The sequence below is a fragment of the Cynocephalus volans genome, chromosome 4, assembly GCF_027409185.1.
Source record: "Cynocephalus volans isolate mCynVol1 chromosome 4, mCynVol1.pri, whole genome shotgun sequence".
Taxonomy (NCBI): Eukaryota; Metazoa; Chordata; class Mammalia; order Dermoptera; family Cynocephalidae; genus Cynocephalus; species Cynocephalus volans.
In genome coordinates, this window is record NC_084463.1 from 44,058,057 (window position 1) to 44,085,173 (window position 27,117).

General features: G+C 40.3%; 1 protein-coding gene and 1 pseudogene across 1 annotated transcript; one reads left to right on the forward strand and one right to left on the reverse strand.

Annotated features, from left to right (window-relative positions):
• Positions 1-27,117, reverse strand: part of LOC134376077 (E3 ubiquitin-protein ligase TRIM17-like) — a 640,782-nt pseudogene that overhangs the window by 95,047 nt on the left and 518,618 nt on the right.
• On the forward strand, positions 8,051-26,461 carry LOC134374782 (death-inducer obliterator 1-like). The gene is given in 14 exon segments (XM_063092758.1): positions 8,051-8,886; positions 9,646-9,967; positions 11,919-12,131; positions 15,369-15,582; positions 20,626-21,070; positions 21,210-21,369; positions 22,522-22,638; positions 22,782-22,832; positions 22,835-22,888; positions 23,234-23,369; positions 23,606-24,110; positions 24,397-24,550; positions 25,247-25,336; positions 26,240-26,461. Coding segments are annotated over 14 exon segments (3,519 nt in total).

Genomic DNA, 27,117 nt, shown 5'->3' on the forward strand with positions numbered 1-27,117 from the left:
GCATTGGACTCATAGCCAGCACCTTCATTCTTCTCGTCTGTATCTTCACGCTCTTTCTGGATCACAGGCCTAGGCCACTGGTCTGATCACCTGTCACTTGGCCCTCATCCACATAGCAGTGCTAACTACTGCTCACTTTCACCCATGAACTGTATTACATACATGTTTTTACTCTGACAGGATCCAGCAATGTCTCCTTTGAAGGGATCATTCTTCAAGTGCATACATGGTGATTCTCTTGGTCTTATAGTCTAGGCATTAGAGGTGATCCCAGCATTTCCGTAGTACCAGCCTCTCCCTGATAATCTTTCCAGAGAAAAGGGCCTCCCAGACCATCCTGCTGCTAGTGAGTTTCTTTGTGGTCATGTACTAGTGGACTTCCTTCCACATTTCATTCTTCTCAACCCTGTTATTGGCCTGTGGCCCTGTCCTCCTGGGTGCCAGAGGCTTGTGATCAATATCTGTCACTGTTGGTACTTTGGTGCTGCTCAGTTTTTTTAAGAGGATAATCAATGTTCTGCAAAATATGCAACAGAAGTTGTATCAATTTTTAACAGCTTAGAGATAGAAAATATTTGCTGAAAAATAGATTCTTATACTCTCAGTTAAATGTTTACACAGCAAAGAATTTGCTGTTTTATTTAATTAAAATGTGTGAATTACTTCTTTTTATATCTAATTACTTTCTGAAGCTGATGCTGCCAAGGAGTATGTGATTCCTTTAGTTCAGTATCCACCATAAGTGGATATTCCTGTATTGTGGCTCTCAGTCTTTCATTGTGATTCTCAAACTTTCATACAAGAAAACATTTTTGTTTTTGGTGGCTGGCCATTACAGAGATCAAAACGTGGACCTTGGTGTTATCAGCATCACACTCTAACCAAGTGAACTGACCAGCCAGCCTTTGAAGTATAATCTTAAGAAGCCTCTATTGGTATCAAATACCACAGTGTTTTTCCTTGTGAAAGTGTTTAAATTTATCTCACTTTGTAGATTTTCTCTCTCTCACTTCTTATAAGATTTTTTTCCTTTTACCGTTAAAAATCTTGACTATTATTTCTGTTAAGGTTTTTAAAACTCTCCTTTGAAATGCTGCACTTAAAAATTCAAAGATCTATGTCTGGTTATCTTTTAAAAATTTGTAAATCACCATGTTTTTGATTATTTTTATTATTATTTTCATTCTATCCAAACAATTAGGTGCGTTTTACTTTTAGTCTTCATCGATGTATAATTATATTTGTATTTTATGAAGTGTCACTTTACTGTTTTAGCTATATTCATTCTGCTCAATATTCTAGTTCACTAAACCTCTCATCATCCTAGTTTAATTTAATAGCTAACCTGTACATTGTTTATTAACTGGATATGTTTGTATACTGTGTATTTTCTATTTTGCTTTTTTTCAAATATTCTTTTAAATTTTATAGTTTCCAATTTTCACAAAAATTAACATTGATTTTCTTTTTTTAAAATTGTATTTGCTTAAAATTTCAAAACATAATCCCAATATGCATAGCTTTTGTGTATATTTTTTTCCAATACTTTGTCCTTATTTTCTTGGGTTCATTATAGTTTTTAATCTGGTTCACAATTTTTTGAAATGTCACATTTAGGATGGCTGCAATCACATTATTTTTTTGTTTATTCAATTTTCCTGGGGACAAGTTAGAAATCCACATAGATTTGACATCTTTGTGATCAGTCAGTATCTGAAGGAAGGTCTTCTTAGTGTGATTATTCTAGATTGTTCTCTGGATTTACTTCTGCTCCTGTGACGTTCTCATAATTTCCTTTAACTCTGTTTAGCATTTTAAGAATTCTTGAAGCTTCTTGAGGACTTTTAATTGTATACATGAAAAGTTTTGGGAATACATAACATTTTCCCTAAAAGCACAAATATCCACAGGGTACACATGAGTAAAATATTTCATGTAGATATTGTGCAGCACCCAACAGCATCTGATGAGACATCCCAAGTTCCTTAATTTGGAACATCCCCTCTCCCAAATATACCATGTGGTGATAACAATTTGTGAGAGGTAATTTATTTTTCAATAACGAAAAGTTAATTTTAGGTTTTACACAAATTTATAACAGTACCAACGTGGATACAGCCAATTTTACTGTTTTTCTGTTATGTTCAGCTCATATTCATCCAACTATTTACCTGAATTCAGGGCTTCTGGCTTCAATCAACATCCTTCCTTATTATCATGTCCCCAACTCTAAAAAGAATGTGTTTGGATTTTTCATTTGATTTATAAATTAATAATATTAGTCAAATAAAATTTGCATGTGGCTCGATATTACTTATTGGTTCCAACTTAATTTAAAGTATCTGTTTTTATTTTATACTGCCTAAAAATGTACCCTGTTAGATTTCTGCTTTCATAAAATTATAATATTTTAGACCTAAAACTTGGCTATTTAAATTTTTTCTTCTAATATTGGAATATAATATGTAACCTCTGCTTACTAGTAAAAAATGCTGTCAATTTTTCTCCATGCCTAATTAGTCAAACCTTGTAATAAAATTATTTGTCATTTTTAATGTTAATTTAGTTGTATACCAAAACTTTTTATTTCTGTAATGGTAGTAATGTCACTTAATATGATTATAAATGTGTCAATTTTGTCATTTTCCATGAGTCTTTTTGTTATACATTTTAAACTCTTAGCTCTAACATTGGGAGGGCTAAGTAAATACTCTGATTTGTCAAATTTTATTTGTTTAATTTATTTTTCATTTACCAAATTATTTTGTATCTGTTTTTATTAAAATTTGCTTCTCTGATGTGTGTAAATACTGATTTAAAAACAGAGGTAGGCTAATGTGCTATCTTGATGAAATCCGAAGTCGAATGGAATGCTTCACTGTTTTCCTTTAGATTTAATAACTGTTTGACTCACAAAATAAATATGAGTATTCAGTACAGTAATTATAGTCATATTCTCCATCCTATATCAGAAGAAACTTTTGGTCATTCATTATTCACACCAAAGCTTCATTCTTTTATGTTGCACTTCCTGAACCTTCTATGACAACAGTATAGAAAATTTAGAAACATGGAATATGACACATGAGACATAACTACTTGATAAGCACAAATTATTGAAGTAAACTTAAGGAATACATATAGTTAGGCCTACAACAAGTAAAGAAATTGAAATAATTTTTAAAATCTTTCTACAAAGAAAAACATAGAATTAGATGTCTTGCATGATCAATTCTACAAAATATGAAGAAGAATCAATATTAATTATTCACAACCCCTTTTTTCACACACAAAAAAAAAAAATTAGGAGAGGACCCTCCTCGGTTCATTCCATGAGATCTATGTTGATATCAGAGCCAGACAAAAGCATCACATGTAAGGTATGATATGAATGAGCATCCCTAATGAATGCAGACACAGATGTCCTTTAAAAACTTTACCAAACTGTGTCCTGGAATATATAAAAATGACCAACACCATGACCAAATTAGAGTATTTCACAAACGCAATGTTGACTTAACATTCAAAAGTCAATTAATACAATACACAGTATAATAGACTAAAGAACAACAAAAACATTACTTCAATTGACACAAAAATATTTCACATATCCAACATCCATTTATAATAAAATTCCTAGCACATTAGGAATAGGAAGGAATTTTCTAGACCTGTAAAAGGGTGCCTATATAAAAGTATTGCTAATATCATGCTTAATGGTGAAAGACTAGATGCTTTACCTTAAAGCCTGAGAACAAATCAATAATGTCTACTTTTATCACTTTATTTAATATAGCCTTAGGGTTCAAAACAATAAAAAAATGGACATTTACAAGAGGTGACACTTTTAACTTTACTTTATCATACATTGGTAACCTCTTTACATCTAGAGGCCTCAATGTAGCAAACATTTTATATTAAAAGGCTGGAAGTTAGTGGAGAGCAGCATGTATACACAGGCCTCTGTCATTGGCCAGAACATCTTTGCAATCGGCAGAGGGTGTTTCCTATTGGCCAGATGCAGTGTGTTCCTCCACATTTCCCACTTCTGGTATAGAGGTCTACCAGAAGGAAGTCAGGGTAGGGCTGGAATATTCAAATGCCAAGGTGGTTCAGGCTGGGAGGTGGAGTGGGGAGAGGTTCCCAGTGCTTCAAGTCCTGGGCCTGGACAATAGGCTCCATTGTGGCAGTCCAGGTTTCTGCATGCATGTGTGCATGCGCACGCATGCACGCACAAATGTATGCATACATAATATTTAACCTTAGATTCCATAGCATCATCCCAACTTCTAGTTAGTAGGAAGTAGAGCAGTTTTCAGCTGAGAAGAAATTTGTGCTTAGAAATGTAGAAAGATAATTTTAAATTCAGTACATTCAGTGTTACCCTACAGTTTGTTTGCTTTCCCAGTTTCAGAGAATCCCACCTTTCTCTTCCTATTGAGAAAAAAAGTGTTAATATGGTGTGATTGACCATGTTCCCCATGTAATGTGCTGGGTAGTGGGTAGAGTGATACACTAATTCTAAGTTGTGCTAGCAATTTAACAATTTTTTGTTTTACTTTGCCTTGGTATACATATGTTTTTATTTCACAAGCTAACTGAAATTTTATATTAGATTCCCAGTATTGAAGAAATTATAAAAAGATATCAATTTTGCATATGTGGAATGATCCCATCTGTTCTGAATATGTCCTTTATCTCATTCTACTTAAGAGAAATAACTATATTTTTTCTGATTATTCAGAACTTAAATCCATAAACATGTTTTCAGATTAATATAGAATTTGAATTTTTAAAACTGGTTTTTCATTCCTGAGAACATTGCTTTTATAAATGTTCAGTCTTGTGAAATATAAAAATGTATTTCCAGGTAGTTTCTGAATTCTTGAAGCAGGCATTTTGAGGGTAGGTTTACTACATTGAAGAGATTATGTGACCATGATGATGTCATTGGGCTAATCAATGAACACTAAATGGTCACCGTCTCTTTAAAAGGATGAGGCAGAATGTTTTCCTCTCTGTTCCGAGGTCACCAGGGAGACCACAGTTAGAGGTGGCAGCTGGAGCAGGTGAGAAGGTAGGAGGTGGTAAGCACTGCTCAGGAGGGTGGTGGGCTCTGGGGCAGATGTGCTAGAAAAAGGTAGATATTCAGGTCCTACCTAGAAAGAAAAGCATCTCAAGTGAGTGTTTAGGTGTGACTATTGAAAGAGCATCTAGAAGGAGAAATGTTATCTAAGTACACATAGATTAACTGTGCCACATTGATGTTTAGTAATTGTAAACATTAATCTTCTAAAGATTTTCTTAGTTTTTTGATTAAAATGATGACATAGCTACAATATTATGAGTTTTTGAATAGTGACATTCATATACAATTTTGTTCAGCCTTTTCACCTTTTGTTCGTGTTTCTCTGCTCTGTGCTGGGTTTTGTTGAGCTGAGTTCACCTCTGAAGCAGGCTTATACTTGGAAAGAAGGAGATGTCTGATGGCTGACCTCTGAGCCTTCATCTTCTGTGCCTCTGCCAGCCCCCCTGGGCAAACCCAAGATTGTCCGCTCCTTCCCGGCCTCTCTAAGTCTCTTCTCTCTGAGTGTACTGGTAATATCTGCCTTTCTGTGATAAAGTCCTTAAAGAGGGTGTTATGTGCTTTTTTCCAACTCCCCAGATGTATTTGTGGGTAACATAATGTACATTCAAATATAAGATCACTTGGAAAGTGTAGTGCCTTTTTATTTTAAAACTACTGATATGTGGCTTTAGTTACAGTTATTTAAGAGTTATAAAAAATTATTTTTTAATTTTCTTTTAGTATCTCTAGATAAAGTGAGATGTTGAAAATATGAATCCTGTTACTTGTGAACAGTGACCAACAACAACGGTGTTGTGAGGCCTGGCTGTCTACTTGAACCAAGAGATTTTGTCAGCTAGGTTTTTGGGGGTTTTTTTGTTTGCTTTTTGTTTTTTGTTTTGTATTTAGGATTCCTGCAGAAAAAGTATCCAAGCTTTCATTATTAGGTTTGTAAAGTATCAGTACTGTTAAATGGTAATAACTAAATTTTAACTTAATAAGTTTGTGTCTTCTGTTAATAAAGTGGGATTCATTTGTAAGGAGATTGACATAATGGAACATTCATATTTATTTGAAATATTCTAAACTTTTGCCTAAAGTTTTCATTTGAAAATCATCTGTTAAGAATTAGGTTTACATGCTAACACCAAGGTCAGTGGTTTGGATCCCCTTACCGGCCAGCCACCCAAGAAACAAACAAAAAGAATTTGATTCACAGCGTCCCTTTATTCCTCCTACAGAAAGCTTTCCCCACAGAGGCAGGTCCCAGCGGTAGAGGTACTGCATCCACATGCCCTTCTTGGTGCAGGCTCCTCAGACTGCGTCTTTAGTAGAAATTCAAAGTGTTATAAGAAAATTGGGACTTGACTTTCTTTTAAAATGTCTATCAAATTTACTGAAAGTTTGCTGATTTGTGTAAGCAAAGAAAGTGTTTCCCAAAAAGTAAAATATTTAGCAAGAATGAATAAACAATTGTAATTTAGCGTTGTATTATAATTATCTATTACAAGTATAATGTAGTATACTGTAGTATAGTAACAGCTCTGCTGTATGTACTGATAAGGAGCATGTCTTTGCTTTTTGTGTTATTTCTCACATTTCAAACCTATGACCTTTTCAGGTCAGCATTGCCTCCTAGATGAGAGCAGCTCAGTGTGATTTGCCCAGTGTCCCCAGCTGGCATGGTAAGCCCCCCTTTGTGTTGCCACCATCACAGAGGATCCTCTGCACACTACTGGGGGCCTGGGGTTTCCATGCTGATGCAGGGTCAGTGTTGGTGCCTGGTTTAGTTTAGCCATGTCGGGGCATAAAGGAAGGGGTGTGGTCCATGCCTCACCAGTTTCTGGGTGACTGAGGAGTGTGTGGGTCAGGTTTGCAGTCAGGCAGCACCTACAGCTGGATAGGAAACTGGGAAGTGACAACATTTAGATGGAAGCAAAAAGAAAAATTTAGGTTGCAAGTGATCTTAAGTTGTGTGTTTTATGTTTTTAAGGTTTTCATTTAATACCTGTCTGTTCCCTCAGGTGGAACATCGCAGAAACCAGAATCATTAGCATTTAAATGTGATTAAAGCTGGACAGCTTGGAAAAGAATTCTCATGGTATGTACTGTTTTTCAGGTTTTGTTGTTTTAAACAAGAGCAAAAGTTTCACAAACATGATCCTCTAGAACCTATTAGAAAGTGAAAAAAATAGAGAAAAGTGTTATACTTTAAAGCTATTGCCTAGGTTCATATTTTCTAAGTGTCTCAGTTATCTGTTGCTGCTGACAATATCCCAGAAACTCAGTGTACTAAAACAATGCCTGTTTCTTATCTCTCAACGTTGTGGAATCTAAGCAGTGCTTCTCCCACATGGCACCCAAGAGGATTACTCAGAGTTCAGCCAGCAGGAAGGCTGGTATGGAAGATCCAAGAGCAGCATCCCTCCTGGTCCTGGGTCAGGGCAGCTAAAGGCCAGGGCTCAGCTGGTCCTCTCCCCTACATGTAATCTCCAGCAGGGTGGTCTGCAGCCTAGGACTCCAGAGCCAATTAGATATGGCCAGTCCCCTTGCTGGCTGTCTGTCAACCTCACTCTGTGATCCTGTCTTTACCAAACTTGTGCTGGAGCTTATTTCCTTTGTTCCCTGATCCCTGTTTTGTAAAGCCCTGTCCTTAGCAGGTAAATGGCAGCAGGACACATTTGAGTTGCTGACTGTTTATTCCTACCAAACATTACATATGTAACTATTAAAGTTTCCTTAATGAGTCTCCTGAAATCATCTTATGTGCCACACTTCACGTGCCACACTTCATGAAACACTGGTCAACAGGGCTTAGTTCATGCACAGTCCCACATCTTGTAGGTAGAGGATTGTTCCATTTCATCCTGTTCTTATTTACAGTTAGACAGGTTGTGTTCCCTCTTGTGTGTGGTTGAGGTTGTGTCATCTTTTTGCTCAGTGGCTTGCTGGTCATGATGTGATTACATTTTCTCATTAGGTATGGAAGGTAAAGGTGACCTGCGCAGTGAGGACGTACCTGAGATGATCAAACCCACAAGGAAAGCCTTCATCAAAACCAAGGGATTCGGAAGAACAACTGTTGCTAAGCGAGAGAGTGTGGGAGATGTGGAGGCAGGCTCACAGGGGCAGCAGCCCCCACGGCAGCACAGCCTGGCCTTGGGACGCAGTGGGACGTGGCCACAGTGCACCGAGCCAGTGGAGGAATCCCTCACAATAGTTCAGCGCCGAGGAAGGAAGAACGCTCATGTCTCCTTTGAAGATTCCAGTGAGCCAATGTCTTGTCCAGTCCCAGATGTTGAAACTGCCTTGGAAGGGAGGATAGGAAGTAACTCTGAGATGAAAAGTGGCCCCCACTCTGGTTCCTTGAGTGTACAGGAGCGACCTGCCTCTTCTGGAAAGGCCAGAGGAAGCAAGGAAAAGGAGGACACTTCCGACAATGACAATGATGGCCTGACTTTGATGGAGCTTCAGAATCGCCTTTGGGGAAAGCGAGAGCAAGAGCCACCTGACAGGCCCCTGAAAGGCATCCAGAATCAGCTAAGAAAGAAGCATTGGGAGGAGAATCCCACAGACACTGTGCATGTCAAGGCAGGAAATACTGTCGAGAATGCTCTGCCCAGCAAGCAAGAGCCAGAGACTGTCCAGAGGGTTGTGTCCCCGGCAGTGACCGATGACCAAGAGAGTCAGTGGGAGAGGACAGCAGCTCAGCAAGTGAAAGGTGAAGAGAGCAGGGACTCGGGCAAGCCTAAGCCTGAATGTGAGCTGCACAACCCCAACACCCTGGACCGCATGTGTCTCCAGCCTCGTAACAACAGGTGGGTCATGGGAGGACAGGGATGGGCTGCCCCAGCTTTAAAAGAAATCCGGGTGGTGAAAATAGTGTTTATATTTGTTTTGATTTTAAATGTTACAAAGCTAGGCTGGATGAATAATTTGTTTATTCAAAAAAGATGAGCTCATCATTATCAAAAAAGGAATGAAAGGCCAGCCTAGAGCCACCCCTCCCCTGTGGTAGCCACCCAACATGTGGCTGTTTATAGTCAAAGTGATGAGCATGGGAGGAGGTGAGAAGCTCCCTGCCCCCACCCAGCCATGTGCAGCCAGTGGCTGCCGAGTACCCCACACGTGGTCTCAGTAATCTGTCAGAGAGTGCTCCCATAGACTGTTCCTTGGGAGACAGCAGAGGGCCAGGTGCAGACTGGTTGAACCCCAGTGTGGACATGGGGGCAGCTCAGAGTCTTTGCTAGACTTTGGTGTTAAGGAATCTCTATTGGCTTGTTGGTGGGACAAAGGCATCACTGCTGTTTTGAGGAGACATATACTGAAGTAGTTAGGGTACAATGCCTGGATAGCCTATAGTTCACTCCAGCCAAAAAAGGATACACAAATTTAGTTGAATGTTAGTAAAATCAGTAGAGGGACATATGTGTTCTTTGTTCCGTTCTCTGTACTTTTATGTATATTTGCATTTTCTAAGCAATAGAATGTTAAAACCTATTGGACTTCTTAATTTGTCAAAAGTAAGTGTTTGTCCCTCACGTCCCATTCCTAATATCATTATTTTATGATTTCAGGTTTATGAGTTGCTGTGACTGATGTGAAGAACGGTTTTGTGGCAATTCTGGGGGCGCTTCTCAGGCTCGAGGAAGGCTTTTGGAAAGGAACAGGGAAGATTATATCTGCCCAAACTGCACCGTTCTGCAAGTGCAGGATGAGACTAAGGCAGAAACCACAGACCATCAGGAAACTAAATTTAGACCTGGAGATGCTGATGACACAGAGTTTACAAGTACAGGAACAGTGGAGCAAAAATCTAGTGAAGACCAAAAGATAAAGAGGAGAGTTGAGAAAGCTGCAAATCCAAGTGGCAAGAAAAAACTCAAGCTTTGCTAGCCTGTGAGTATTTTGCCTACTGAGGTAAACATTAAGGGGATGAACTTATGGGTTCCAGACTTGCTATTGGCAGAAATATCAAGGTTGGGAAAGTTTCTGTCTTGAAATAAGCTAATTTCTACCAAGACAGGTGCTGCATCTGGGTGGGGCTTCCTGAGCTCTGCCCCCATCTCCTGCCCACACCATCTGGACAAGCATCTGTACCTACCTCATCAGCTGTTGTGCACTTAATTCTTAACAATCTCTTTTATTTCCATGTTCTTGATGTTACTTATGTATTTTATGTGTATCAGCAGCATTGTTTTTGAATGGCTGAAATGCGTGTGCCCTCCTGTCCACCCACACACACCATCTCGAGCTGCCTTGTGGTTCTTTTGCCATCTTGGTGTGGGAAGCCCTGAGTGGTCTTGGTGACTGCATCAGTCTGACCCTCACTATTCTTGGCTCAGTGTGTCATTTCTCTGCCTTGTGGCTATTTCCTTGACACTCCTTCCTACCTGGTTTTTATGTCCCTCTGGGACTGTGATTCTTCATTTTTTCCACATATGTCAGCTTCTGCTGTTGAGGAGAGATGTCACATGCTCATAATCTCCATTCCAGTGCCCATGAGGGGACATGACTCAGAGCATGTTTCACTCTGGGCCTTCCTGAGTCCCTGGCCCACCCCTCCCCTGGCAGCTTGTCCTCTAACTGGGGCCAACCAAACAGGAGGCTTTGAGGTTGCTGTGTCTCAAAGCATCTCTGCCTTATGAACACTCTTGCACTGTTAGCTGCAAGGTGGAAGTGCAAGGACTGAGCCATTTAAATAAATGTGCCATGAAAGTATTAAGACTGACTAAATGGAAATATGACACTACTGTTAATATCACAGTCATTAAGAAAAATTAATAGGAAAATCTCTCCATTTCATCTTTATCGTCAATGTGTTTTACTTAAGCTTATATAAAACTTTATTCTAAGTAAAACAGATTCTGTGGAAGAAAAATAACTATGTTAATTATTTAATTTGAGAAATAAGTTTTCACTTAAGTACATTTGAGGGATGCCTTCATGTGTATTTTAGTCTTGACCATCAACACAGAAGCAACCAAGTGTACATCTTGTGCTGTATTAGGTTTTTGTTACTGTATACCACACTACCACAAACTTAGCTTAGAACATCACACATTTATGGTTTCAGTTTCTGTTGTTCTCAAGCCTGGGCATGACTTCACTGGGCCCTCTGATTGGGATCTTAACAGGACTGCAGTCAGGCTGTGACTCTTGTCTCATCAGAGGCTCAGCAGGGGACAGATCCCCTTCCAGAATCCCTCATGCTGTTCAGTATATAAGTATGTCCCATGCAATTTTTGTGGCATACTTATATTTTTTGTTTGTTTATCTGAAATCCAGATTTAGTTGTGTGTCCCGTATTTTATCTAGCAGCTGTACTCAGATCCTAAACTTGGTTGGCCTTCCCAAAGCAGGGTAGCTTATTTCACAATCAGCAATGGAGTCTCCTCTCTTTAGGAAAGGCCAGTTTCTCTCTTCAGGGTCCTTTCTGGTCATCTCATTTGGGACCTTGCTTACCTGTGCAATTACTGCACGTTTGCCCTATAGCAGAACCTGATTGTAGGTATGAAGTCTCATCGTGTGCATGGACCTTGCTCATGCTCAAGATGGAGGGAATTATACAGAGCATATGTACCAGCGGCAGGTGTCCTAAGGGTCACCTTAGAGTTCTGCCCACCACAGATGGTTTGAAGGACAGTTAAAATGTGAATACCTTGCCTCGGGGAAATACACTCATGTAGTTTGAATAAGTAAAGATAGGATTTTATTCATATTAAAAATATTATTGACATCTCTTAATTAAAAACAGTGAGCTTGGTACTACACATAGTGATTTTACACAGCATTTTAACTGCAGAAATTGGCAAGCACACTGTCTGAAGCTCCCTGTTTTGTTCTGCAGGTGGTAGAGGCTCCAGGCACCTCCAGGTGTACCAGACCTGGGCGCTCCACTGTGGTGCAGCCCAACCTGGCCTACTGCAGCAAGGACCGCATTCTTAAACATGCTGCAGCTACTATGAAATGCTTAAGTTCAAGCAAAGAACAGAAGCCAAAACCTAAGGAGAAGATCAAGATGAAGCCAGAGAAGCTCCGTCTTGCACAGTATAGTGTTCAGGTCAGTTGACTCAGACCACCCTTTGAACAATTGGAGCAAAATTTGTGTAACAGTGTTTCCCCCTGAGACTTGTTTTTTTATTTATTTGTAGAATGTAAGGGAAAGCAGATACAGATGTACTGCAGATAGTATCACCTTTACCTTTGTCTTCCACCTTTTCCACCTATTTTTTTTTCATAACCCATTAGCTGAAATTCAGTCATATAAATGCAGTAAAGCAAAAGCAGCTAACTCACTGCTGCATGGAGAACATAAGACTTCAGGACACTGGCAGCAGTCTTGAATAAAAGAGTTGGTGGTCACCCGACGGAGTTTGTATAGAGAGTAGACAAACAGGGCAGTTGGGAGGGAGGTGAGCTCTGGACAAGTCTGTGTTCTTCATTTGAGACCTCACTCACAAGATTGTTTGTTTATTATTTTTATTCATTTATTTTTAATAGACTTTACTTTTTAGAGCAGTTTTAGGTTCACAGCAATATTGAGCAGGAAGTACAGAGATTTCCCATGTATACCCCTGACCCACACATGTGTAGCCTGTCCCATTAGCAACATTGCCCAACAAAGTGGTACATTCGTTACAGTTAATGAAAAGGATTTATACATCATCGTCATCCAAAGACCACAGTTTCCATTAGAGTTCACACTTTTTTGTGTATTCTGTGGGTTTGGACAGATGTTTAATGATGTGTTTCTACCATGATACTGTCACAGAATTTCATTGCCTTGACATCCTCTCTACCTATTCATCCATTCCTCCTCCATAACCTCTGGTCTTTTTACTGTCTCCATAGCTTACCTGTTTTTATTTATTTACTTATGTTTTATTTTTTGCTAAAAGAGAAGTTTATTTAATATAAATACATATATTAGTAAAAAAGAAAGATCTCAAATCAGCAATCACCTTTGCACCTCAGGAAACTAGAAAATGAAGAGCAAACTAAGCCCAGACCAAGCAAAGAATGTAAATAATAAAAATTAGAGTATAGAAAATGAAACAAAATAGAAAAAAATGTAGGGAAAATCAATGAAAGTAAATGTTGGTACTTTGATGAGATCCATAAAATTGGCAAACCTTTGTCTAGGTAGACTAAGAAAAAAGAAAACTCAAATAACTAAAATCAGAAATGAAAGAGGGGTCATTACAATGAAATTTACAGAAATCAAAAGGGTTATAGGAGAATACTATGCATAATTGTTGGTCAACAAATTAGATCATCTAGATGAAATGAATAAATTTCTTGAAACACATCACCTACCACGACTGAATTTTGTAAGAAGCAGTTTCAACAGAACTATGGCTAGTAAGATGGGTGATTACTATTTTTTGAATTGCTGGTGTAGGACTCCCTTGAGGATTTCTTACAGGGCTGGTGACATGGTGGTAAACTCCCACAATTTTTGTCTGGAAAATACACTATTTCTCTCTCATTTCTGAGGGATAGCCTTACAGGATATGGTGTGCTTCTCTGGCAGTTTATTTCTTTTAGTATTTTCAGTATGTCATCCCATTTCCTTCTGTCCTGCAGAGTTACTGTTGAAAAGTTTGCTGTTAGTCTGATAAGGGCTCCCTTATAGGTGACTTGATGCTTTTCTCTTGCTTCTTTTAAAATATTCTCTTTGTCTTTGAGCTTTGCCAGTTTGACTACTTACTGTGTGTCTTGGAGAGGATTATTGGGGTGAATCTGTTTGGGGATCTTTGAGCTTCCTGGGTCTGGAGGTCCATGTCTCTCCCTGTTCCTGGGAAGTTTACCATTATTATTTCATTGGATAGGTTTTCCATGCCTTTTCATTTCTCCTCCTCTTCTGGAACACCCATGAGTTGAATTTTTGTGTGCCTAAGGTTGCCTTGTAGCTCTCTTAGATTTTCTTCCTTTTTTAAAGGTTTTTTTTCTTTTCTTTCTTTCTTTTTTCTTTTTTTCCTTCGTGGGTAATTTTTAAAAAGCTCATCTTCAAGATAAGAAATCATTTCTTCTGCTTGTTCTATCCTGCTGCTTAAGGCTATTCATTGGGTTATTTCGTTGAGTGAATCTTTCAGTTCCATGAGTTCTGATCATTCTTTTATAAGGTATTAATCTCTTTGTAAATTTCCTCCCTTATATCATAGATTTTTTTTCTCATTTTTTTATGTTGTCTGAGTCTTCTCTTATGTCAGTGAGTTCCTTTAAGATTGTTGCTCATAATACCCCTTATGTCCTTGCAAGGGTTTCTTGCTATATACAGTCTGGTATTGGTGAGTTACTGTATTCTTTTGGTGGTGTCATATTTTCTTGGATTTTCATATTTCTAGTATCTCTATATTTATGTCTGGTCATCTGTTAGAGAATAGTTGCTGCTTCTTCTGTTACTCTGGAGTGGGCTTTGAAGAGAAGGCTGTACTCTTCTTTTTCCACACTCCACTGGTGTCAATGCCATTAGGTATCTGGTAGGCTGTCTGCGTGACAGCTGTGATACTGTGGTGGTCTTGAGCTGCTTTTGCAGCAGCCATGGCTGTGGTAGTGGCTGTGGTGGCCCACCCATGTGGAAGGGGTTTTTTAGTGTGCTCCGTGTCTGCTTCCAGGCAGGAGATGCTGCCCTCAGGTCCTGCCTTGGACTCCAGGCATGCTCTGCTTCTTGCCTGCTTCCAGGTGGATGAGGCTGCCTTTGGTACTCTGTGGAATTTGGGGAGAATTCAGGGATTGCTGGAAATCACAGGTTCTTCTCTCAGGCCTGTCCTGCGGCTCAGGTTGATGTTACATTTATGACAAGCAAAGTGTAACTAACACTGTTTGGAGAGTTTTCTTGATTATTTTCAAATGCTTATTTTACTTTTAGGTGACTTAATTTTTAAAGTTGGTAGTTTTAAAGCATAGAACTGACAAAGAAGTGGTTGCTGCTGCACCCAGGAGGAAAATGGCTGCACCAAGCATGCCCTGGGCCTGGCAGAGGATAAAGAAACATCATTTGTGCTCTTCGTGCATCCTGTGTCACTGCTTTCATACCTCAGCAAGGTTACAGGGGGTCCTGTGTCAGGGATCTTCTTGTCACTCAAAAAGTTGGAATCCTGAATAAGAGGTGGGAGTGCTAAGTGTTAGCTCAATGTGCAAAGGTAGCCAGACTGCTGCTAGGCAAATGTGGTGTGCAGACTCAGGGTAGATGACCCAAAGAAGGTATAGGATTATGACCTTTCTTGCTCAGTGAAATGAAGTGGAGGTGTACTTTCTGGCCTTCTTAATAATTGGGGTTTTACTTATTATCCAGGGAGGCATTAAAAGCTCTTCTCTGCACGAGAGACCAGCTCCAGAAAAAAAAGAAGGCACAGTGAAGAAGGCGGTGGTGGCTTTTTCTAGGAGCAAATCCCTCGGGAAGGAGACAACTTGTGAAAGCAGCATGCCGTCCTGGGCAAGCAACCAGAATTACAGTGCAGTAAAGCTGGAAAAGACTTCCACTGTCTCATCATCACTGTTGTGCAAACGTATGTATCACCTGGGGGCTGGCCTCCTGGACCCCTCCCACTCTTTCCAGACAGCCATTTCCTGAGCCTGTCCCGGACTGGGGGTTGCAGTTGTGTTTTAATGCTGTTCATAAACACTGGCTGCACCATCAGTGCTGGAAGGGAATGCCCAAGTGCAAGATGCCTCCTGACACTGAGGATCTATCTCTAATCTCTTGGGACTTCCAGTCAGTGTTTTCCAAAAAGGTGTACAAACCTCATTAGTAAATGTTTCACCTTGATGATTAAGTTTTTACATCTGTTTTCCTTATCAGGCTCTGATAAGCGTTTGTATTGTCTTCAGCAAAATCTGAATAGATAGACTGCCCAGCATTTAAAATTCCTCATTGTCCAAACATCAGTTAGTCTTCTTACAGCCCATATAAAACTTAAGTTTTCCCACATGATCCAATCTCAGCACATAAAATCAGCACTTTTTTTTATATGTTCTGTGAACCTCTGCAAATTAGTGTTGCATCTCGTATTCAACTTAGGTATGCTTTTCAGGAGTTAAGTTTAACTCTGACTGGACAGGTGGGAGTTTTTTCATGTCCTACTCATATAGTACACACCCAGATAACATGCATTTGAATTTTGAAGGGCATTTACTGCTGCTCTGTAGATCCCACAGTGAGTGAGGGGTGTGCTTGCCCATGTGGAACCGCAGGGTGTCCTCACTAAAGAGAAAGTGCTGAGAATTCTAAGTGTGACTGGTTTCCTGGCTCATTTCTTAAGCTATTATGAAAGATCAGACTATTGAAGGTCATACCCTGGCATACATTTCAAATTAATGTAATGAGGATATTCCAAATAGATCCATTAAACCCGATTAGATCACGCAGCTTGTTGATTCGATCATGCATCTTGTTTCTGAGACTAATGCTGCACCGTTAAATTAAAAATTTAAATTCAATCCATCCGATACATTTTATTCTATCATAAAACTATGGTCAAATCAGTTCTTATTTATGGTGTTCATAGTGCATTTTGTGCCTTATAAAATAAACACCAAAAAGATTAAATAGCCCTAGATTTCAGGATTATAAATGTGTTCTGTGTTTTCCTTTTTATTGTCCTTTGAACACATCACTTGGTGGGGCGGTACTTCTGTAGGTAGGTGCTAGATCTATTGTGGTCTATATATGTATATAAAAAAAGTAATTCCTTTTGGTTATGTAAGCAGCCCAAGACGTAAGAAATGGAATCCCAATTGAGTTAACCTGTTACTGTGTTATAATGAATCTCCATACACCTTAGCTTGTTTGAGCTGAGAATTTGAAGCCAGCAAATAGCATGTCTCATATGTTCATCCAATTATAGCACCTATGCAAAACAGCACTTTTAGAGCCAATGAACAGATGTTAAAATAAGTATCTCATATCTGGGAAAGGGATTGGAGCAGTCACATTTTAACATTCTGCTAAAATGCTTTAATTAAATTGATTATATGCACTTAACAGTAAAGGAAAGAAAAACTGGGGGGTATAAATAACCACAGAAGAGATAATTTGGATGATTAATTTCAGTTCAGTTAGTTTTTCTCTGTGTTGACCAGAATTGGAGAGCAGACCCCAATACTCCAAGTGTGGGGGTTGAGGAGACTGTGCACATTGGAGAGAGGAAAAGATGGGGAAGTAATCTCCTACTTCACTCACTTTTTGAGGGGGGACAGGGATGGATGGAAGTCCAGATCAGAGAGGGTAATTTCTGTACTCATAGGTTTTCTCCTTTGGCCTTTCCCACTTCTTCCATCAGCTTTTCACTGACACTGATATGGCTAATTAACCTTCCCAGCACATCGCTACATCTCAAAATTGAAATTGATTGATATCTAAAATTTATAAGGGACATACATTTTAGCTACTTGCTTGTGATCATTTTCTGTTTCCCCAGAAATGTCATTTTTCCAAATGATGATTGGGAGGAGAGTAGGGTCATGGGTAAAATAATTCAAGTTCAACGTGCCTCTGCCTCTCTCTCCCACCAAACATCTCTGACTTTTTGGTAGCAGGGCACATCCTCTGAGTCCTGACAGGTATAGTGGGAGGGGGCAGCATGCACACAGCCTATCATAACTGCACCCCATGAAGACCCTTGTCTCCCTGACTGGCTGCAGAAATGCTTTCAGGGGGTGGGGGTCCTGAGGCTGATATCGGGTCCATTTCCAGTCTGTGTGACTGTGTACATTGTGAGAAGTCCTGTGGTGTAGAGCTGAGCATTGCTGCTGCTTGTGGAGGTGGCCTTGACAACATCCTCTGCTCCCACATGGCTGGTGCTGCCCTCGGTGTGTGGGCACAGGTATAGCTGCTCAGTGAACTGGGCCTTTCTGTGCAGGAAGCTCTCTGCTCCTGCTTAAGGAGGTGCCCTGCCTGTTAAATTATCCTTCACATTCTCAAGGTGATGCGATTAACATGCAATTTTTGTAAATTTTGGGGGGGTGGATTTCTGTATAATTTCCTTAGTTTACAGACACAGTTTGCTTTTTAGTTCTCCCCAAGAAAATGGTGTTTCTCTTGTGTTATTATATCTGTTTGCTTCCATATTGCCTCTCTTTGTTTCCACTGTTTACCCCCCATTACTCAAGGCATGAAGTGTGCTAAAAATTCTTTTCTAACGTATTTGTGCTTTATTACAATTTTGGAATGGAAGTGCCTGGTCTTTTATATTTACAGACACAATTCCCAGTATATTGGACTCCCTAAAGTCTTGTAAAGTAACTTAAAACATTTGGGATGTGAACAGATTTTAAGTAGAAAACAGATTTCTGCAGTTTAATTCTAGCTGTGGAAGTTGAAAAGGAAAACCTTAATAGCCTGCAGATGTAAACCCAGATAATTGCTTGTGTGAGTTCCCCATCTGAAAGCCTTGTCCTCCCGCTCATGTGTGTGTGCCACACAGGTGGCCAGGCACAGTGTGAAATGGATCCAGGAGTACATGTGTCCTCAAGGATAAATTCTGGCATTGGCTCCAGAAGAACATTGCATTGAAATCATGAGTAAATTTCCTTTACTAAAACAAACATATGGTAGAATACCAGATCCCAAGATCGTTGTGTAGAAATTTAAAGCTAGTGGTGGAGGGTGTGTCTGTGTTTTTTTTTACAAGTTGCATAAGCCATTTTCTCTGTCTCTCCCAGAGTTGTCAGTGACAAATAAATGAGGCTGGGAGTAACCAGATATTGTATATCTAAACCAGCATTCTCCTCCCAATTTGACGAAATATCAAAATTTGTTCTGATAAAGGATTTAGCTTGACAGCTGGTTTTTAATGTAATCCACATAGCTGGAATTTTCTTGAAAGCCAATAATGACATTCTTTTTGTATTTAAAGTGTCTTACTTTTAAAAATATTGTTATTAGCATATTCATTATTACAAATCGTGATTTTTCTTTATGCCCTTTACCTGATCCATCATGCCCCAAACTCCCTCCCTCCCTCCATCCCCACATCTCTAGTAACCGTTAGTTTCTTCTGTCCTTCTGAAAGTTCAAGGAATTGTAGTCTTTTCTGTTTCTTTGTTACTTTGCTTCTATGTTTCTTTCTTTCTTAGCACCTAGTTATAAGTGAGAGCATGTGGTATTTATCTATCCTTGTCTGGCTTATTTCACACAACATAATTTTCTCCAGACTCATCCAGGTTGTTACAAATGGCAGAATTTCATTCATTTTTCATAGCTGTGTAGTATTCCATTGTGTACATGTATCACATTTTCCTTATCCAGTCATCTGTCGATGGGCACGGAGGTTGGTTCTATATTTTGGCTATTGTAAATAGAGCTGCAGTGAACGTGGGAGTGCAGGTAACCCTTTGAAGTGATTTCCATTTCTTTGGATATATATACAGTAGTGGGATTGCTGCATCATATGGTAGTGCTGTCTGTATTTGACGAAGCTTCTTTGCTGTTTTCCATAGTGGCTGTGCTAATTTACAGCCCCACCAACGTTGTAGCAGAGTTCTCCTTTCCCCATATCCTCAGCAGCATTTGTTATTAATGGTCTTTTTAATAATGGTCAGTCTAACTGGAGTGAGATGATATCTCGGTGTGGTTTTGATTTGAATTTCTCTGATGACTATTGATGCTGAGCATTTTTTCATGTACTGTTGCCAAACAAGCATCATCCACTGACATGCCGTCTGCACCAGAGCCCCTGCCTAGCTGAGGGGCTGCAGTTCTGATCTTTGAGTTCTGGTGGACTATATAGGATTATAATGCAATGGGTTCTTTCCTGGCATGTAAAGGTTTTTGTGCAAGTTGGGGGCTTTTGAGGGTTTTTTTTGAGCTTTTGACTATAATCCTTGTTTTAATTAAAAGCACTAATTTACTGTTTACCACATTAATTGAATAATGACTAGAGGGCTTTAAAGGGGGACATTTAAATAGCAACATTATTATGTTGTTGGTTGCCAATTCTTAGTATGGAAACATGATTGACTTTCCCCATCTTGCAAATTCCTCTCACCTTTCCATATTTCATTAATGGCATCACCTACAAGTGACTCGTCTAGTAGGACAATGTGGCATGTGAACCCCCCCTCCCCCCCGCTCAGATGTGGTTGCCACAGAGGTCCACTCGGGGTTGAATGTGCATGTAAGGAGCACTCGTCTGTTTACCCTTCCTGAAAAGAGTTTTGAAACTCAAGTTTACAAGAAAATTGCACTTGAATTCTGTAGTGCTATCCTAAACCTATGTAGGGTATTTTTATTTGTTTTTTGGGTAAAATGAAGTTTGTCCTTCAGTTTTAAAGCTCAACTGAGGAGTAAATTGAGTCTTTGATTATGGAGTTTGTTGGTCAAAGTAAAAGCTTTAATATAATAAAATAATAAAGCATTTTTCTATCTGAAATAAGCCATAGTCTATAATAAATACTGCTGACAGCCCTTAATTATGCTTCTTTTCTGAATTTTAAGATTTTAAAAATCCTTTTTTCTCGATGTATCCTATTCAGTAATGCCTAGTTAAGGGTGGGCGTGCTTTGAAGCCTGTTCTCCTGTGTCACCCGCACACCTGCGCTTTCTCTTGCAGCCAGGAAGGCAGATGGAAGAGCAGAGGAGAAGGCAGCGGTGGCCTCGGCCTCAAAGAGAAAAGCCTCCCTGGGCTGCTTGGTGGGCAAACGACCATCACCAAGACATCTCACTCCAAAGATGTCTCCTCCATTTGCTAATGTGGCAGCAGCCAAACTGGCCATTAAAAAGGCACCCTCTAGCTTCAAGGGCACCATCTCACAAAAGCCGTGGCTCTCGGGCACCCCATCAGGTGGCACTTCTGCTGTCATGCAGACGGTGGCTTCCAGACAGTTCCCTGGATCTGCTGCTTTGGTTGGAGCCATTGGGAAGCCGGTAACAACTTCTCTTCCTGTGGCCTCTCCAGTCCCAGGACACCTTGGGACCTGGAGCCCTGCCCAGTCACAGCCCAGTTCACAAATTCGGCAGAATATAAGATGCTCCTTGAAAGAGATTTTGTGGAAAAGGTGGGCTGTTGTCCTTGGCTTTTATCTGTGGAAGCTCTTCCATGTATGGCGTGATCATTTTGAGATTGCCCCACTGTTTCAAAAATGTAATGTATCCAAATTCAAGGGGTTTATGTAGTTTCTTTTTCATTCCATTCAGAGTCAGTGACAGTGATGACTTAATCATGACAGAGAAAGAAGTAGGAAACATCGCCCTTCATCTGGAGAAGGAAATGTTTAACTTGTTTCAAGTTACAGATATTCGCTACATGAGGAAATACCGCAGCCTCCTGTTCAACCTCAAGGATCCTAAAAATCAGGTGTGTGTGGTCTCTGTGTACTGCAATATTCCTGACGCAGAGGGAAACTTGGTGTGTGTTTTCTATTAGCTGAGTTTCACAGTAATACATCAAAGAGCATTTGCAACATTTATATTCTTTCCGTGAAAGTTAGAAAGTATTTTTATCCTCTGTGACACTTCTGTATGCCCCCATGTACTTGGTGTTATTTGAGGATCTTTCTGTTCCCTACCTTAAGTGGACTCTTGTCAGTGATCTCAGTGGCTTAAGTTCATCTTTTATTTCACCAGGTTGGCCTCTTCTAAACATTACAGTGCCAAATCACATGCCCATCCCTTCATTTGCTCTAAAGTAAAGTACAGATTCTTTAATCTAGAATATGGGTGTGACCATATTCTGGCTACAGACAGCCTTTTCTGCCTTATTTTCTTTTCTCTCATCATCACTTGAGTGAGCCCGACAATTTGGGCTACTTCACAGTAATAATAAGGAGCAGCCCCTCCAGTTCTCATCATTTCGACGGGTGCTGCAGGGCAGCTCAGTCCTCATAGCAGCCATGGAGTGGGGGTTCTCCTGCAATGAAAATGGAAATGGAATCTGAGAAGGCTGAGCTGCTTGTCTGGTACAGTCTCTTGCCTCCTGCCTCCAGGGCTCACAGTCTTCTGGTCCTCTGTGTCACTCTCTGAGCTCTTAGCTGTGCAGTAGAACCAGGGACAGATACTCTGCATCTCAGCGTGGTTAACAGCCCCCCAGCACAAGTCATTTCTTCCTGTCTGTATTCCTAATACTGTATATTTCTGACCTGTATTCCAAATTGTGTACATGATTTTGTTTTTCCTGTGGAGGTGACTTTTTATTTTTTAAAGAAGAATCAGTGCAACATGGGCCTTGCTTGACTTTGAAACGCATGTTTTCTGTGCCTCCATTTGCTCTCAGCTGGGCGGCCTGGTGCGTGCTCTCAAGGGACTGCTTTGGGAGGCAGGTGAGGTCGCGCCTCTGCAGGGCTCTGTGCAGTGCAGCCTTCCATTGAAAGCTTTGGTTTTTTGTCCAGTGGTCCTTGAACCTCCAGGCAGAGCTTCTTGTGCTGCTTTGTTGTTTCTGTAGCCTCCACATTAACACACACAGATATTGTTTGAATGAATGGATGAATGAATGAATGATGTTTCTTTATAGGGACTCTTCCGTCGTGTTTTGCGTGGAGAAATCTCTTTGGCAAAACTTGTGAGAATGAAGCCAGAAGAACTTGGATCTAAGGAAATTTCCCGGGGGAAAGAGAAACTGATGACATCTGTGAGTACTGACTCAGAATGGCTGCTTCAGATACCAGAGACTTAACTTTACCAGAAGTCAAATAATACACTGTTTGCAGGAGTGATATGCTTTCCTCCTGGAAAACAAGGTGGAGGACTTGATTTTTGTCTTTTTTATTTTAGGTGATAGAATCCAGAACTAAATTGTGCCATGAAGGCAAAAAGACTGACATTAAAAACAGGAAACCATTCCCAGTATAAAAGATTCTACACCCGTGTCAGACTTAGGTGTGAGCATTTTGGTATTTTCAGGGTTCAGAAAAGATAGAGTAAAATTTCTCCATTCCAAATGATTTTAGGTGTCTTAAATTATTGGGCAGGACACTGAGCTTATAACAAATATATATAATTTCATTACTTCTCAAGGACTTGTATCCAGTGGTCCTTTTTTTTATTGGGCAGGACACTGAGCTTATAACAAATATATATAATTTCATTACTTCTCAAGGACTTGTATCCAGTGGTCCTTTTTTTTCGTCTAGCGGTTCTTAATCACATCCACCTTTTTTCATGTGTGCTGTTAATTTGGAAATGGCATTGGAAAATAAATGACCTACCTTTTTGTTTTCTTTGAGGAACAGCAAGAATCAGTACAAGCTGTCCCTGAAAAAAGCCCCCAGCCCCTTCTGGACGTCCGTAGCAGTTTGTTGAAAGACACAACAAGCCACCGTGAGGCGCAACTTTTTAATCTAAATTGTAAAATCTGTACAGGTGAGCATAATTTGGGGATAATGTTAAACTGGATTTTGTTTAAAATCACTAATCCTTGTAAAGGTGAGTTTAAACAAACAAACAAAAAGGGTAGAATGGATTTCTGGAGTTCATGAAGTTAGCTCCTCTCTTTGCATTGTTGCTTTTGGGTTCTCGTAAGCAATTATCTGCTCATGAGCACGCTGTGGTCTTGGATGTGCCAGATTTCTCACCATGTCTTTCCTCATTTACCTCAGGTCACATTTCCTCATCAGAAGATGAGCCACCTCTGAAAAAACAGAAATTGCTGGCTTCTGCTAAGAAAGAAGACTTAAAATCCAAGTGTGTCAGCTCTCCATCTGATCCAGTTCCTAACTCAGCTGATGAAGGAACACCAGGAACTCTGCCCAGAAATGCTTCTGAGCCAGACCTGGAAAGTGCTTCTCATCCAAACCTGAAGAGAAAGTATTTCTCTGGGCCCCCAGGAGATGTCATTCCTGAGCTCTCCCCAGTGGAAGGCCGTGGGAATGCAGTGATCACCTCGGTCATTATGTCAAGCTGGGACTCCAGGACTGGTCCAAGTGGATTGTGCACAGTCACAGCCTCCATAGCAGCCCAGCCAGACAGTGCCCACGTGGTAGAAACCAAACAAGACACACCAATGCCTGCTTTGACTTCTGTGACGGTGCCCAGGTTCATACTGGCTAAGCCGTCCTCATCCCCTGACCCAGGACACTTGTCAGTTCCATCACAGTATATCAGGTGTGTATTTCAGATATAGTCTGAAAGAGCCAATGAAGTTTTCTTTTGAACTAATGAATGGAGGCAATTGGTGATTTCAACTCTTAATTTTACTCAGAAATACAATTCAGTTTATTTGTTCTTTGACCAAAATGTCTTATTTATATCCTTATGATTAAAACATTTAATTGGCAAAAGTAAACTACCAAAACTTGCAGGAATTTTTACTTTTAAACACATGGTCTTCATTCTTTTGAAATTCTCATTGTACACAGATTTCCTTATTTTTCATGGTTTTGTTTTACAGTGTCTCTGAGTCACATTCCTCTGAAGAAGGAGATATGACCCACTTTTTATCTCAACTGAACACTGTTTGGAAAGGATTTATTAACATGAAAAGTGTAGCAGAATTTGTCACTAAAGCATATCCTGTCTCTGGGTGTTTTGATTATCTCAGTGAGGTTAGTACGAAGAGTATATGTGTGTGTGCTTGTGTGTATGTGTCTTTCACAGTATTTCCTCTACTACAGGCAGACATGTGACACTCTTACGCTGGCTGCCTGGTTACTTAAGTACGTCTGAAAGCAAGATAATGGTTGCCGCAGTGGGCCAGCAGGTTTGCACAGAGCAGAAATTTGAGCAGTGGGGCAGAACAGTGATCTGTTTAGCAGTGATCTGTTTAGCAAGGGCATTTACCACACGTGTGTGCCCAGCCACCAGCATGGCCAGGCGTCTGTAACCTGCATAGTGTGGGTGGCAGGTGTAACCTCCTGATAGGTCTTTCATTTTTCAAAGTTAACAAAGATGGCACTAGAATTTATGACCTTAGGAAGGAGTGGCAAGTCAGTTATCCTGGTAATAACTGAATCATTACTGTATGTGTGTGTGTGTGTTCACAAAAGATTACATAAAAAGGTTGCGCAGTAGTTTCTAAACAATCCTGTTTGTCAGAAGGTTATTACACCACCTTTGGGTTTGGGAGCTTGTAATCCTGGATGGTAGTTCACCAGTCAGTATTTAATACGGTTATCACCATTTTCCTTGGAATTGTTGTTTTCTTGAATTTTGGGTTGTTTGGTGCCTTCATGTGACTGCATTAGTCTCTTTTTGAACACTAGAGTTTCACAGGTGATTTACTCAAAGTACTTTTTATTTAGGACTTGCCCAACACAATTCACATCGGTGGGAGGATCGCACCGAAGATGGTTTGGGATTATGTTGGTGAACTCAAGTCTTCTGTGTCTAAGGTATCCGCTTATAGTATAGTCTCTGCAACAATGGAACATAGAGCTTATTTAAACATCTTTTTTAACCTTTCATTTTGATGGTTAACAGTTGGAATGTCAGCCTGCAACTTACTAGATACTTTCAGGTGAATGTTAAAGTAAGTTTATATAGTTACATTCCTGTGTGATGGTGTGTTTGAGAAATACACTGATAGAAGGGTTTTTTTTTTCTTTACTGTAGTCATGTCTATATGATTACATTTTAGTAAAAAAAATGTAAAAACTTTATTTCCTCATTTTTATTTTTATTTTTTTATGATTGAAGGAGTACAATGGGAATTTGGAGGTGATCTGGCAAAAGGCACCGAGCCTCGGCTCTTGAATGGGTTTTGATTTTTGGGGAACCCCTGAGATTTAGCTACAGCTGCGTGTGTCTGTGTGTACAGTTTTCCATCAGATCCTGAAAAGGGATTAGACCCTGTGCCTAGTTTAACCCTCCCATGTGGAGACACACAGGGAATGGCTGCAGATCGTGCAGCTGCTCACTCTGCCCACAGCCGCTGTGCGTGCGGGAAAGCTTACTTTGCTGCAGACGTGGCTAAGCCTACACCTTACATGGCCTGTCCCTCTCACAGGAGAGCTCTCTGAAATTGAGGCTGTGAGTAGAAGTCATTTTAAAGGGTGTCCTGCTGAAACCAAGACTGGAGTCAAGCATTCGGATGCTTGATTGTGAATTTCTTTTACTACTTCATTATTTCATTATTTCAAATGTTGGACAATAAGGCTATGAAAGTCAAAATCAGAATTGCTAAAATCTCCCATTTCAGGCTGTACTTTTGAGGTTTGGGTACAAATTTTAAAGCAGATGCTTTCCTCTCATGGCCACAGGTAAAGTCTTTCCCCTGTCCTCTGTTTGCATTGTAGGAGCTCTGTCTGATCCGCTTTCATCCCCTGACAGAGGAAGAAAAGGTTGCCTATGTTTCTCTCTACTCCTACTTGAGCAGTCGTGGCCGTTTTGGTGTTGTACCTAATAAGACCAGGCACATCAAGAACCTCTACCTCATTCCACTGGGTGCTAAGGACCCTATTCCATCCGCACTCTTGCCCTTTGAGGGACCAGGTAAGCACCAACTTTCTGGGTGGTAATTAGGAACATGTGATACCCACACATATTCTCCTGTGACATGGAGTCCTGCTGAGTTGGGATCCTGTACGGGCCCCTCCACTTCCTGGACTTGTGTCGGGGGCTGGAATCCATCACTCCCAGCATGGCCCCAGCACCAACTGGAGCCCACTCTTAACACCTGGCATGGGCTTGACTCATGCCAACTTTTTGGAATTAAATGCCCACAGAGGAATTGATTAGTATCAGTATGTAACCCTTGTCCTTGGTTTCTTTTACCATATATGTGGCTTAATTCTAACCACTGAGTCTGAGGCTAGACCTTCCACCATGAACTCAACGGATACAGACATGGATCTAAAAAGTCTTCATATACACTGTACACGCTGGTGTTTTGGAGGGCATCAGGTGGGGGTGTCGCCTCTGTGGAAGATGGCACATTTTAACTGAAGCTGGTCTTTCAATATCTCACCTACTTACTTGCCTATTTTCACACACTTTATGAATTGTAAACCTCACAGCAGCCCTCACATGGGAGGTGGGGAAGTACCATCCTGTGCCCAGCTGGTGCCCGGCCTCCCATGGGGCTGCCTCTTCCCTGCTGCAGCCCTTGTGGCCTTTTCTTCTGCGCTTTCTTGGGACACACACCACTCTCCAGGTTAACACTCATGACACAGGA